This window comes from Ambystoma mexicanum, chromosome 8 (assembly GCF_040938575.1).
Source record: "Ambystoma mexicanum isolate Mex_15411 chromosome 8, UKY_AmexF1_1, whole genome shotgun sequence".
In the NCBI taxonomy this organism is placed as follows: Eukaryota; Metazoa; Chordata; class Amphibia; order Caudata; family Ambystomatidae; genus Ambystoma; species Ambystoma mexicanum.
The window spans coordinates 109,051,838-109,065,499 of NC_090929.1; the positions used below are offsets into that span (position 1 = coordinate 109,051,838).

At 43.1% G+C, this 13,662-nt stretch overlaps 1 protein-coding gene across 19 annotated transcripts in view; it reads right to left on the reverse strand.

Moving 5' to 3' along the window:
* Positions 1-2,496: 2,496 nt before the first annotated feature.
* GAPVD1 (GTPase activating protein and VPS9 domains 1) overlaps positions 2,497-13,662 on the reverse strand; it is a 1,092,811-nt gene continuing 1,081,645 nt past the window's right edge. For all 19 annotated transcript variants that reach the window (XM_069609416.1, XM_069609426.1, XM_069609418.1 and 16 more), the window contains 2 exons: positions 5,198-5,395; positions 2,497-4,897 (listed from right to left, as the gene is read on the reverse strand). In XM_069609416.1, coding sequence (XP_069465517.1) covers positions 4,757-4,897; positions 5,198-5,395 — 339 coding nt within the window. In that variant the 3' untranslated portion in view covers positions 2,497-4,756. The remainder of the gene's footprint in view (positions 4,898-5,197; positions 5,396-13,662) is intronic.

Sequence of the window (13,662 nt, forward strand, 5' to 3'; positions counted from 1 at the left end):
ATCACTAAAAGAAAATAATGAACTGAAATGAAATGTAATGCTCGATTTTCTTATTTATCCATCTTCTCACACGTTTTTTGCACTTTAATTTTAAATAAACTGGGAGTTTGATTTCTTGGTCATGATTTTTTGGTTATTCCTAGGCAGTCTATATAGCCTGTACAACGCAGCACAAACGATCTTGACTGGGCAGATCACTGCATCTAAGGTGGACTCCAGCAAAATGCCAATAACCAAAGAGAAATCATTTCAAAAGAAATTAAATGTAGTAAAATATACATTTCACTTTAAAAGAATTGCTGTTTTGTGGAGGCATGGATTTAAAATACCTTGATACCATGAAAACTTGCATGACCCGCTTCGTATTCCTGCCTCTCTGCTATGTTTACATAAGAGAAATCAAAAGCCCACCTAAGAGGATTGCAGGGCACACTCATACTGTAGCTCAAAAGCACTTCTACCATGATAAACAGGGTTTGGCAGAGGAATGCTCAGGCTGTTCACAAAGAGCAGACAACATGAAGTTCACCCAGGCATGTAAAATGTTGAAATAACTTTAGATTAACCATCTAGCTTTCCTCCTGTGAGCCAGATATCACATCTAGACATATAAGTACTTATAAATTGAACTTTGTTTTGCTTAATATACAGCTTTAGTTTGGCAAGTGTCCACAAAAAGGCAAAGTTGAAATAAGGGGGTTGGTGGAGTTTGTCCTGAAATAAATGAGTTAATAAATGTTTTCAGGTGCAAGATTCCAGTAAATTTGAACATTCCCTGCAATCAACATTAACTGTTAATTACTGTATAAAATGTTTCCAAAGTACATACTGAACTCACAACCACTGTACTTAAGGCCTTCAGTCACAGTGCTTTCTTAGACTGAAAAACCATGTTCGATTTTGAAAGGAAAGATGCATAGTCTGCAGCTCTTGCAAAGATGCTCACCTGGAAGTACTGCCTTCAAACAAAATACATTTCAGAATCTGGTTAAAGTTAGAATTCTCCAAAGCAAACCTCTTCTGGAAAGAAATCTTGCGCCATATTAAAGACATAACAAACGTTCAATTGCCCCTCAATCCAGTGGTGGTATTACTGGGCAACACAGTGGCAGGTGTTTACGATGCCTCTGCAACCTGTGCCGCACTCATCACCCAAATGTTGGCCATGGCAAGGATCACTTTGGCCCACTACTGGAAAGATAAACAAGGCCCTGTTGTGGCTAAGTGGTGGGTGAGATTGTGGGGAGTGACGGCAATGGAGAAAGTGGCTGCTTTAACTGGTGGCACATTCCAAATGTTTATAACAATTTGGCTCCCATTCCACAAATTTGTGTTAAAGAACAGAACTACTTTAGACATATGATGCTCTGTAAATTCTCTGTAGTCTGAAATTAGCCTGAAATCAATGACATTGGACTGGTCATGGCAAGGAAATCTGGAACTGAATTGAATTATAATGGAGGGAACCCTAGATGGAGAAGGTGGGAGGGGCGCGGAGGGGTGTCCCTGGTTTGGTCTGGGATACAAAGTTAAATGTTAAAATATACACACAAACAAATTTGAATTTTTGAGAGTTTCACATTAGAAGCTTCCTGAAAAGTAATGTTATGCCCGCTTTCCACACAACATTGTGATGCCTTTTATCCTGGTGCAATAATAAACCCAAGTTTACAAAATAAACAAAAAGGCCATGTTAAAGCTCTCAACGGTCATCACACCATGTTGCGCAAAAATATAAAATTCCATTAAAAGAAGTTCACAAAAAAGCAGCCCAAATTTAGACTAGACACTTCAGCAAGAGGCACTGCAGAGGTGGTCAAAATCCTTACAATGCACAACTATGGGTTGAAGAAACCTGGTTCTGCACTTGAAGGGCATAGGTCAAGGGCTCCTCTTGGAATGCACTCAAAATGTACGGTTTGATATTATTTCAGTTTTCATAAGAACCTCCTGCACATATTGCTTTGGGTGTTGGTCCAGGGCCAGGTAAACATAGCACATTTTTTAAAAACAATTGGTGGAACATTATTACAACCAATGGTGCTTATGGTAGATGGATCGCTTTCTGGATGATCGGCCAAACTGAACTCTGTCAAAATTACCCAGTATGCATTCTGGCCTTTTCAGTCACAAACCTTATGCAAGATCAACTGTAGTACGCAAAGGCTTGAAAAGTATAAAAACCAGATGAACATTTAAGAGGAAGTTAAATACAGCAGAATCTAGGTAATTGATAGGTTTTCTGAAGTAAGGACAGCACGACAGTGGTAACCTTCAACTGCCCACCAAATCAAGATGGTATCCTCCAAACCACACAAACTAAAGGGAAGAGGAAGAGGGTGTTTGTTGCATGCTTCCATTCTCTCCCAAATTACCTTGATTTAAAAATTTTAAAAGAAGATTAGTTACAAGCCATTTAACCCTTCATGGTGTAGCTTTTCCTATATGTTTACAGGAATAAGCAAACCAAACAAATGAAACACCAACTGTACAATGTCACAACTGAAATAATTTTTATGACTGATTTTGACAGTTAAACCAACAAAACAATCCTGTATTTAAATATAAACATTTGTGATGAATACATTTGTTTTGACATGAGGTTAAACGTATCAATTTCGGAAGCAGAGAAAAGTGCAATTTGGTTGTGATACAACCCATCTCGAGCGTTCTCTTATACCATGGTGAAAACCAGGATAATATTAAACAAAAAGTTTTACACATGTCTAAAAATATATATAGTTTTAGGACTCTGAATTATGACTTATCATAAAACCAATTTCTCTACAGTACACCCTGTACAGTAGTCTTCGGATGCCTTCTCCGGTTACGGATAGACTCAGACTTATCGATTTCCCTTTTTTGATCCCTGTGCACATGTAAACAAGAAAAAACACTGCATCTGCATAGTTTGATCATATGGAAAAGGTCTACTAAAAACAAATTTACAAAACCATTTTATACCCCTTTAGATTCATTTAGAACATCGTTAATGTTTCAACAAAGCACTGCAATTAAACAAAGATGTTATTGGCTCACGCTACCAGTGGATATCGTATGTTCCTCATATGCAGCAAAAAGCACCAATAAGAAAGGACTGCCAGGGACTAATATTGCAGCAAAATACGTGGGAGGGATATTGCAATTTGCATGCTCATGCCTATCTTGAAGCTAGACAATCTTTACATTTTTATGCCGAATGTCCAAGCTTGTATCCGTTTAAATTCAGTTATCTGGTTATAACCTTTGGTGTGAAGGTTTGCAGATAATAGTTTGCAACTAAAGGACTTGCATCACATAAGATAACTTGACAACCCTTTGAGAGCAGTAGAATTTAAACTGCATGAAGTTATCTGCAGAGACTATGCCCTTGCATATAGTCCTCGTTTGTCAAGTAGACAGTTGCAGATTATATCAGGACAGTGATAATTGCCAGTTTTGCAGTTAAAATATGTGGAGATTATACTAGTTTCTTTGGTTGGACACGCAAGAATTCAAGGATGTAAGAGGAGTAGGATTTTCCATAACTTTCCCTCAACACCATCAGGGCCTTCAAGACTCACCACCAATAACACCACCAACTAGTTTTAAAATATGCTACAGTTTGGAAGAGTTTATGCAACCAAGTTCCATATCCAGGCGGAAAAAATAAATAGATATAGCTTTAATAAAGGCTAACCGTATTTGACGATTGTCACTGAATAAAGGCTATGCCATATGTCTGCAGGCTCTGATCTGCTCCTACATTTGTAGTAGTGCCAAAGACTCAGTTTACAGAAGCAGTGTTTTCTGAAGCATTATGTGCAATGTCAACCCTCAGTATGGCTAAAATTCACAATAATAGAAAGAAGTTTGTTAAAAATAAAATAATTAAATTAGGTATTGCTAATTGTATGTAATACTATACAATGTACAATTTCAGGCTGGTAAAGAATTTCAGATTAAGAATCAGTTTACATAGAATTTACATAAAAGAAACATACTAGGTCATTTTTATGTCCAGTGCCACTCCACCGTTGTTTAAAGGTACAGTCCTTAATTTGTGCCAGTAATTAAGTTAGTTTAGAATAATACAATGCCCTATGACAATTTCAGTTCTAATAAACCTACAAATTCCAGTTTCTGAAAGTTCCATAAATGTTACTTCAATATTACATTAATAAATATTTAGGTACACCAGTTATCAGCTGGATGTGCAATCCATGATGGAAACAGGGCATTGATGGAAACCATAGCCCACTCTCAAACATTGTATGTAAAGTTACCTAAAGGTAATGAATAGAAAAGAGAAGTGGGGGAGGAACAGCCACCTAATGTGAGTAATGCAGACCTTGCGGCAGGCAGCTTCAGTGGGAACCAATATAACCCGCTGCTACAATTTGCATTTGCTTTCATATGAAAGTGCTCCAAAACCTTATGTTAACAGTCCTAGATTTTGTTCATGTACAAATGACGAGAAACATAATGCCAGTGAACAAATAGGGTTTTCCTTTCCTACAAAGTTTTTGGCTTCTAAAAATACCTGAAAAATGTGGTCCCTTTTTGGAGTCATGAACTGTGTAACCGGGAAAGAAAAATGAAGCAAAAATGCCACACCAGTTAAACATATTTAGTTTAGTAAAGATCTTTTAAAATGCTTGAACTATGTACATTAATATACACTGAAACACCTCTGCTTTGGATTTTAATCCTTCTGGCCGGTGGTTGCTTGTGCATCCCCAGTGGTGTTCTTAACAGAAGGCCAAGGCGTGATGGATTACTTGCGGTCATCTATAGTTTTGATAAACTCCACTGCTGCTGTGAACTGCATCCACCAGTAGGACTCTTCACCACTCAGGCGGTTGGCATAGAAGCTATTGATGTACTGAATTGTGGACAGCAAACAAGGGGGGTTGGCCTAAAAAAAAGTAAGTTAAAGAATGGTTATTCTACCACATGCAGAGTTTTACCACACTGAAGCCCCCTGCCTCCCCCACCCCCAACTCGCACTCAATTTGGAACCAGGGCAGTAAAATACCACCACCAGGATCATCAGTGTGTGACTGATGGGAAATGTGAAAAAAACACCATTTCTGATCTTGTAAAGGTGAGCAAACACTTAGGATTTAAAGCATTAAAAAAAAAAAGTTGTATTGCTTTGCATAGTTTTATACTGCACGATATAAAGGTCTTGGGTCTGTCTGCTGTCTCGACTCACCTTTATTAGAACAAAGACGAGAACAGGAACAAAATCATCAGCACCAGGGACTGAATCCTCATTAGCCAGGCTCAGCATATTCATGATGGTGGAACACATTCTCAGAATACACTGAACTTTGTCTCTTGGGGTTTTGTAAGCACTTAGTGTTCTGATTTCACCTTGTGCAGACGGCCATGGAGCCTCCTTCAGGTATACCTGGGTAAAAGACGTGTATAGTCAAGAAATTGGTAACAAAAAAGATGATTAAAACTACGTATTTGATTTCACAGCTGCCAAGCATTTAGTAGGAGTCTATAGTTTTGCTGCCATGGAGGTTTACCAAGTCACAGGGGTTTAGCACAATGCTGAGGCGTGAGACTCCAAGCTTTGCTTCCCCAGAGTTCAGTAAATAATTAATTGCTACGGTAATAGTTATGTCTCTCCCAGGAACAATCATACATTTGAAGAAGCTGACACCGGTGCTACTTCAATCACAGACGAGTTAACATGAAAACATTTTTATTGAAAGGCTATGGTGAACCCAAACTCTATTTCAGGAAGCTATCTTTCGATTTCTAAGTTGGAGAGGGTAGTTTCCATGACTTGTTTTTAAAAAAATTATTTTTTAAGTGTACTATTTCTGGTTTGGGCTTAACCAAGTTGTGCTCCACAGCAGGTCTTAAAAACAAGAGACTTTGGTTTGGCGCTCGGAACCTAGAAGATACTCTGCTAAAGCTACCATTTGTGTTTCTTTGGCAGACTGAGTCCAAGGATAGCCATGACTTCGGACCATACTTAAACAAGATTTCACTGGCTAAAGGCCTTTATATAAAGCATAAACATAATTTATCTTGTTTGGGTCATGGTCTAAGCTTGTGGTGTAGGAGTGCAGGAGCACAGGATATTTGGTGACTGCTGAAAAGGGTATGTACTTTTGCCTCCTCCCTCCATAGTACTGAGACGGCCGTGTCACGAGTTAATCCTCAGCCGTTGGCAAAAAGGGGTTAAAATAGTTAAAGAAGCAACTATCCTCCTACAAGCCACTAAAGAGTAACTAGATATATTTGTGACTGTTTAAGTACCTGAACATGGCTTGCAACAAACATACTCAATGCCAAAGGATGTGGTGGGAGGGAAGGTAAGAAACTAGTTTCTTACCTGCAACTCCTGTTCTCCAGCATGGGTCTTGCATGGCTCCACATGCTCCTGAATATTCCCAGTCAGGCTGGGAACTCTCTAATATTAAAGCAGTTTCAATTTAAAGCTAAAACTACTTGTTGCGTCTCGAGTCCATTGCTGTCACTTTGGGTCATACTGCCCCAGCCAATGACATTCGTCCTCCTAAGCTCCAGCCCCTGGTGGCCATCTTCAGATTTGATAGCGCATTTAAAGTGGCACCTGGCAAGCCACCTGGAGATGGAAGCCCTAAACAGGGCCTTCCCATGTCCCACATGTCTAAAAACTGACAAAAGCTGAGAATAGTCTTTCGAAAGTCCTTTGTGCGTGCAACATACAACTTCAAGGCACGCCAACTTCCAGCGAATGCAAAGATCTTTCAGCAAGAGAAGGGGTTGCAAAGAAAACTGGTAGCATCAATGCCTCGTTTAGATTAAAGTCTGACGGGCCATTTGGCTGAATGGAATGACAAATAAGGAGGCTTACCGGGGAGCGCCTGTATTTCACCATCCCGCCTGGCCGAAGTGATAGCCAACAGGAAGGCAGTCTTCCAGGACAGAACCTTCCAGGAGGCCTGATCCATAGGTTCAAATGGAGGCCCCTTCAGTTTTGACAGAACCATATTCAGCTACCACACTGGGGCAGGAGCCTTCATCAGAGGGAATGTTCTGAAGAAGACCTGCCTAGAGGAACTCCTTAATAAGCCTGTGCAACCACAGGAAAAGCTTGCTTGAAGCCCGGGTGCATCAGGATATGGTGGTTCAGTTGGACCTTGATAGATACATGTGCCAGGTGAGACTTTGGAAGGGAGTGAAGGAACGGAAGAAGCTGTGGCGCTGTTACGCGCAGCAGAGAACTCTTCCGTGGCTGGCAACACGCTGTAAAACGCTTCCACTTGTGCTTGTAGCAAGCAAGCATAGAGGGAGCCCTGGCTAGAATTCTCCTGCATTCCAAAGGCAGCGAGTAGTGTCCAAATTCTAGGTCTGCAGGAGCCAGGCCGTGAGACTCAGACGTTGGGCCGTGGTGCAGGATTGACCCTCCTTCTCTGGAGAGCAGGTCTGGAAATGGAGGCAGTTTGATGGCTGGAACCACTGACGGACAGAGAAGATCCGAGTACCATATATGTGTGTGGGCCACGCCGGTGCAATGAGGATCATCTTGCAGTGGCAACGTCTGTGTGTTGATCACTCGTAGAAACAGAGGAATCTGTGGGAATGCACACAGGAAGAGGCCTTCTCAAGGGAATAAGACATCCCCAGACTCCTTGGCTGAGGATACCGGCAGGCACATCTTTGAAACTTGGCGTTGGTAGCTGTCGCAAAGAGGTCGATTTGAGGAGACGCCACATGTTGGAGACGAGACACGTGCGCTTGCTGGAGCTCCCATTCATGGCAGGACCGCAGCTTGCTCCTGAGAGAGTCCGCAAGGGTGTTCTGAACGCCTGCCAGGTGAAATGGGATGAGAAACATCAGTTGAGCAAAAGCCCAGTGCCACAGATTCTGCAGCAAGAACACTGCCTGCAACTTGCCAGAGCATGAGCGCGGGATCGGATTAGCCAATCGTCTAGGTAAGGATAGACGTGGATTCCCTTGCAATGCAGGTTCGCTGCCACCAAAGCCGAGCACTTATTGAATACCCTGAGGGCCAATTTCAGGCCGAATGACAGGGCATTGAACTGGTAATGTCTTCCCTGAACGACAAAACGCAGGAACTGCCAGTGTTTGCGATGAATGTGGAAGTAAGCAACCTCCAAGTCGAGGGTCACCAGGAAATCTCCTTCCTCCAGGTGGTCGAGCATGTGCAATATGACCATTCTTAATTTTGGGGATTTGAGGAATTTGATCAGGCATCGTAAGTCTAGAATGGGTCTCCACCCTCCTGACGTCTTTCCAGAGGCGCTGTGGGACTGGCTCTATGGCCCCTTTGTTTAGCATGGCTTGGGATGGGAGGAATGTGAGGGCATTTGTCCTGGAATTCCAGAGAGTGACCCTTTTGAAAGATATCGAGCAGCCATTTGTCTGGAGATGTTGCAGCACTGGTCCACAAATTAGGTTAATCGGCCACCCACTGGGGTGCAGAAGTGGGGGCACGGGCCCGGGACTGGTTCAGGCTTGCTTTGGCATCTGCGTTCTGGATGGAGGGCAACAACACTGGCTGCAACTGCCGTGGCCTGGTACCATAGCCTATATGCCTCCTGGGTGGTTGAACGGATGGCTGGCAATAGGGTGAAATGAACCCTTTGGAGGACCTCAAGACTTTACCTTTAGAGTATCGAAAGGATGGCATCCTCTGTTGGAGTGCTCAAAGAATATGCTGTTTGTGTCAGTTTTGTGGCTTGCAGGGTGTCATCAACTGCGTTCTCAAACAGGTGGTCAGCATCAAATGGCATGTCCACCACCTTGGTTTGCACATCTCCGCGGAAATTGGTGGCTTTGGGCCAACAATGGCAGCGGAGGGCCACTACATTGCTCATCTGCTGTAAACATGAATCAGCGACGTCCAAGGCGAAGGTAATGGCATGGCCGGGGCTACCTCTCCTTCATGAACAAAGGCAGTGCCTCTGCCTTCTTGTCTTCCCGGAGGAAGATGAGCATGGACCCAACTTAGAACAAAGCTCTGTCGTACCTTGAGAGAACGGCTAAGGCGTTGGCGGTTTAGATGGTATAGGCTGTGGAATAGGAAGAGGGGTTAGAGGACCTCTTCCTAGCCACAGCCAAAACCACGGAGTACGGTGATGGTTGAGATCTGAGACACTTTTTGCCGGGGTTGAGCCCATGGTCCTCAAGACCAGCCATCGGGCCAGCCTCCAAAATGTCACTCAGAAGGGGAACTAAAACACTAGTCCTCTTAGAGGACTGCTACAGTTTGAAAAGGAAACATTACTTTTTTTCCCCTAAGGGAAAAAGATGAACAGCTTTGCCACCCGTGAGATCAAGGAATGGAATGAACCGAGCTCGACTGGCAGAGAATCCCTGGAGGGCCCATCCGGCATCCAGAGGCTCCCCATCTGCAGGAATGTAGTGATCGAATTCATCAGTGCCCTGTGTATCCTGGGTAGTGACCCTGTCAGTATCAGAGTTCATCTGTGGAGCCTCTTCCATGACAGGAGGAGGTGCGACAGGTAACTGCTGAGGGATAGCCAGGGTTGGATGAGACCGTGCCAGCCGGGCTCTGCAGGGCTCCTTGACATAACAGGTATGGGTGAAACTGGTAGACGCTGCTGGATTCGACACCAGCATGTGCAGCAGTCAAAATGTCTACAGACATGTCCCTTGTTGCTGCAGGTGCCCCTGCTGGTCCCTGAAGCGAAGGGCTATGAGGCCGAGATGGTTGAGCCCCTTGCCTAGACACCAGCAAAACAAGATCAGGCTCTCCCTCCCGGGAGGAGCGAGTTGCTGCAACTGAGGATGAACCCTTGTGAAGCACCAAAGGAGAGAGGGTGAACAGAGGCATAGCCTGGTGGGTGCCCCGGAAGAAAACAGAGCTGGAGGCACATCTCTCTCCAAATTCGTTCCCCTAGGAAAGGATGCCATCACTGATGCATCTGGAGCAGGTAATGGTGCTGTTGGGGATAGGGCTATTGTCAATCGCTGACGGAGGCCTACGTGGCAAGGCCACTCTGGGTGTGCCAATCATCTTCGTGGAGATGGCGACAATAGTGGACGAGTGATCGAAGTCGGTGACGGAAGATGAATCTTCGACAACGGGGTAGTCGTGGATGAGACAACAGACTTGGCAGATGAGGTTGTCAACGAGGTCCGCTAGGCTGACAAAGTCGTTGACGGTGAAGCCATGGACGGTTCAACGGACTGGTGTGTCGACAGGGTTTTACACTTCCCACTGCCGTCAGTGACTTTCCTCGTAGACGGATCCTGTCTGCTTGACAGCAAACTACCCTGTGGATGAATCTCAGGCCTGGCCTCCACAGTCACTGATCTGGTCAACGAAATCGGAGCGTGAGGCATCTTCTTCCTCCGGGAAGTGCCCTCAAAAGCGCTCTACCTCTTTTTGACAGAGGGTGCATGCTCTTTGGGCCTGCCGACCATATAAGAGGTATGATTGCGCACAGAGGCTGAGTCAGAGGCATTGCCTTCCTCAAGCCAAGCCACAAACCTCCTATGGGTACCCGTCGCGGTAGTCACGTGACCCAAGAAGATTGAGACAATATCTCGAAAAAATAGTCAAAGAATTCTTAGTATTTCGAGGTGCGAAACAAGAGGACTCCCAACAAAAACGTGTGGAGTAAATCTGAAGATGGCCAACAGGGGTGGAGCTTAGCAGGACAAAGCTCATTGGCTGGGGCATTATGACCCAAAGTGACAGCAACTGGCTATAGAAGCAACAATCACTTTTAGCTTTAAAGCAAAACTGCTTTAATATTACAGAGGATTCCCAGCCTGATGACTGGGAATATTCATGAACACGTGAATCCATGCAAAAACCCATGCTTCAGAAGGCTGGGACACGAGGACGTAAAGTGCTAGAGTATTTCAGCAGCTGCCGTACAAGTGATAGTGTGGTTGTGAAGTTATAAAATGAAGCTGATTTTTTTGTATTATTTTTATTAAGGTACATTACAGTTCGGAAAGAAACAATAACTTTCCACTCATAGAACATTCTTATAACTCACAAAGTAAAATATCATTACAGCAGTTAACATGTACATCATTTTAGTTTGCAGTAAAAATAAACTATGCCACCTTACGTTAACAGATGCTTTATAATCTCCTAAAACTTCATTAATTCAATGATTAAGGATGGTTTTCCTGTAGGCATCAGTTTTAATAAATTCAACATTGTATACAAATCGTTTCAGGAATACAATTCGTTTAGAGTCCAGAACTTCACACACAGTTAGCAGATGCCTGCTTGTCTCCAACAACTGTTTTTTCCGACATATTAGACAGAACCCAGCGTTGCATTTTATTTTTAGGTGCAGCCACATTACTGCCAAACTAGGTAATAAATGAAATCTTAAAACATTTAGGGTATGATTCATGGAACATTTTCCTATGGGATTGCGCCATTATAAAACACTTCCATGAATCAGGCCATTCTTGCATGTTTTTTTTCCTTCTATGGATAACATTGTTGCACGACTCCCAGACTTCTGCTTTTTCAATAACTTGTTTCTTTAAGATTAGGAAGTCCAGATCCCAATTGACTTTCCAATCTATCTGCTCAGCAAATGTATTAAATCGACATATAAACATTGCTAATGTTTGTCAGTTTTGATTAGTCATTGCTGCTCATGTACTAAATGAATGTATAGCACTTTTTCTGCTTCATAATTTTTAGATTGAATATACCTCGTCTTATAATTGATATTGTGTTTAAAGATTTTGGACCTAGTTCCATTTGCACAGTATATACGGGTGCACAATTAGATTGGCCTAGAAGCTGGCGCAGGATTTTTGCTGCAAAGCAGTCTAGCCATTTAGCTTTAGAATTGTTATAGCATTCTAACGCATATAAAATGCACGGAACCAGACTCTCTGAACTAATAAGCCCTTCAGTCTGTATACAGAATAGATTTTAACAAATTGCATAAAAGCCCAAAGTTTCCTTGCGACTTTCAGTTTAAAATACTCACTGAAATCGTAGTCAGATTTTGTACTTGTGATGTGGCCCCAAAGTATACGTGATCAGGGTTTGCAGTGGTTTTCATTTTGTACCAAAGTACAAATTCTTTATTTTTAATTTGTTACCAGGCCAATTGCTGTAGAATATTGCACCTCTGGCGTCAACCTGAAGTTGAAATTAGGATTTTATCCTTAGTATGTGGACATTGGGAAATGGTATGGTTGTCCATGAAATAACCGAAAATGAAATGACTAATTTCTTTTGGTCGAAAAACAAAAATTACTTTTGCGTTTTTTCACTTCTTTTCTTTTAATAATGCGGGCAAGAGACCCTCCCGTGCCCCCAACCCACTTCCCCCTACCTTAACTTATACCCTCACCCCACCTATTTTTTCATAAAATATTACAAGAATGTTGAAATTATGTGGCCAAAAAAACTATTTCTACGGATAACAGATGGTTTTTATTAAAGGAGAATTTAGGTTGATTGTACTTTCCCTTATAAACATATACAGTGGCCAGTATGTTGCACAAGAGCTCCCAAGCCCATTGTTAGGAAGTATTGTAAGAAATGTGCTAATTCCTCTATACCTTAGAGACCCCCAGCAACGTTGCTGGATTTTGAAGACTTGAATTTTTAACTTGGAGAGATTGAGACCCCTTTTCCCACTCTCTCAAGTATTTTAGTTATGATTTGAACACTTTCTTTTGGTTGTGGAGTCTGACAAACAGGCATCATATTTTAGATTGCGTCACGCAGAACCTTCAGTGAAGTGGCACAGGGAAGTCTTCCAGATTTCCCCAGGGTTTAAATACCTCCTCTTGGATAAACTGTTTCCAAGAGCAGCAAAGTGAAATTGACTTTACATTTGTAACTTTCTAGACCCAGCCCACACTAACTTACAATAGGGTGCTGCAGTGGTTACTTAGTATACCCTTTGTCTAGCTTCTCATGTAACATTTTTATGTTACCTTTCCTCGATGAAAGGCTGGTGGCAGTGGTTTACTTTTAACTACCAAGGTTGCCACTTTTGTCCTAATGGCCCGGTCCTCTTTTTTCGCTATTTCTTTGTGGGAAGGCCCTTCTTGAGATTTACTTTGCGCGCCAAACCAGGTTTGGTCCCTTTGATCGTTTTGTCTTTGGTAGGATTCATGAGTGAAGCCCGCCTCCGGCTCCAGGGTGTCTGGCAGGAGCAGGAAGTGAGGGAGGTGCCGAAACTCCCTGTGCTTAGTCTCCTAGGAGACAGGAATGCAATCTTAGGTGATTTGCCGGCTGGCGGGCCGGCAAGGACAGCCACCTTGCTGGGTGACTGAGCTAGGCTGGAATGAATGGAGGAAACCTGTATAAAAGGCTAGGCTTTTTGGCTTGGAAGGCTGAGTCGACCACTGGACGAACAAATCCGAAGAACCTGGAAGAGAAGCCTGCTGCAACTCCTGGACCGTTGGTTTGCCCGTTGAAGCCCTGCTGCTTTGATGAAGCTCAGAAATTCGTCTCGACTAGAGAAGCCCTGCAAGGACGACTTCTCCCCTTAAGTTGGTGGGACCAATCAACTCTAAAGTAAGCCACCTGGACATCCTCTTGAAGTTGGTTGTATTTTCACTGCAGTTGCTGCTGGATCGAAGAGCCAGGAAGAGGAACACCAGCTCGTGTGGGTTGTTTTCAAGTTGGCCAAGAGCTCCAGGAAGATCCTACAGACTCCCACGAAGCAGGACTGACTGTGCCTG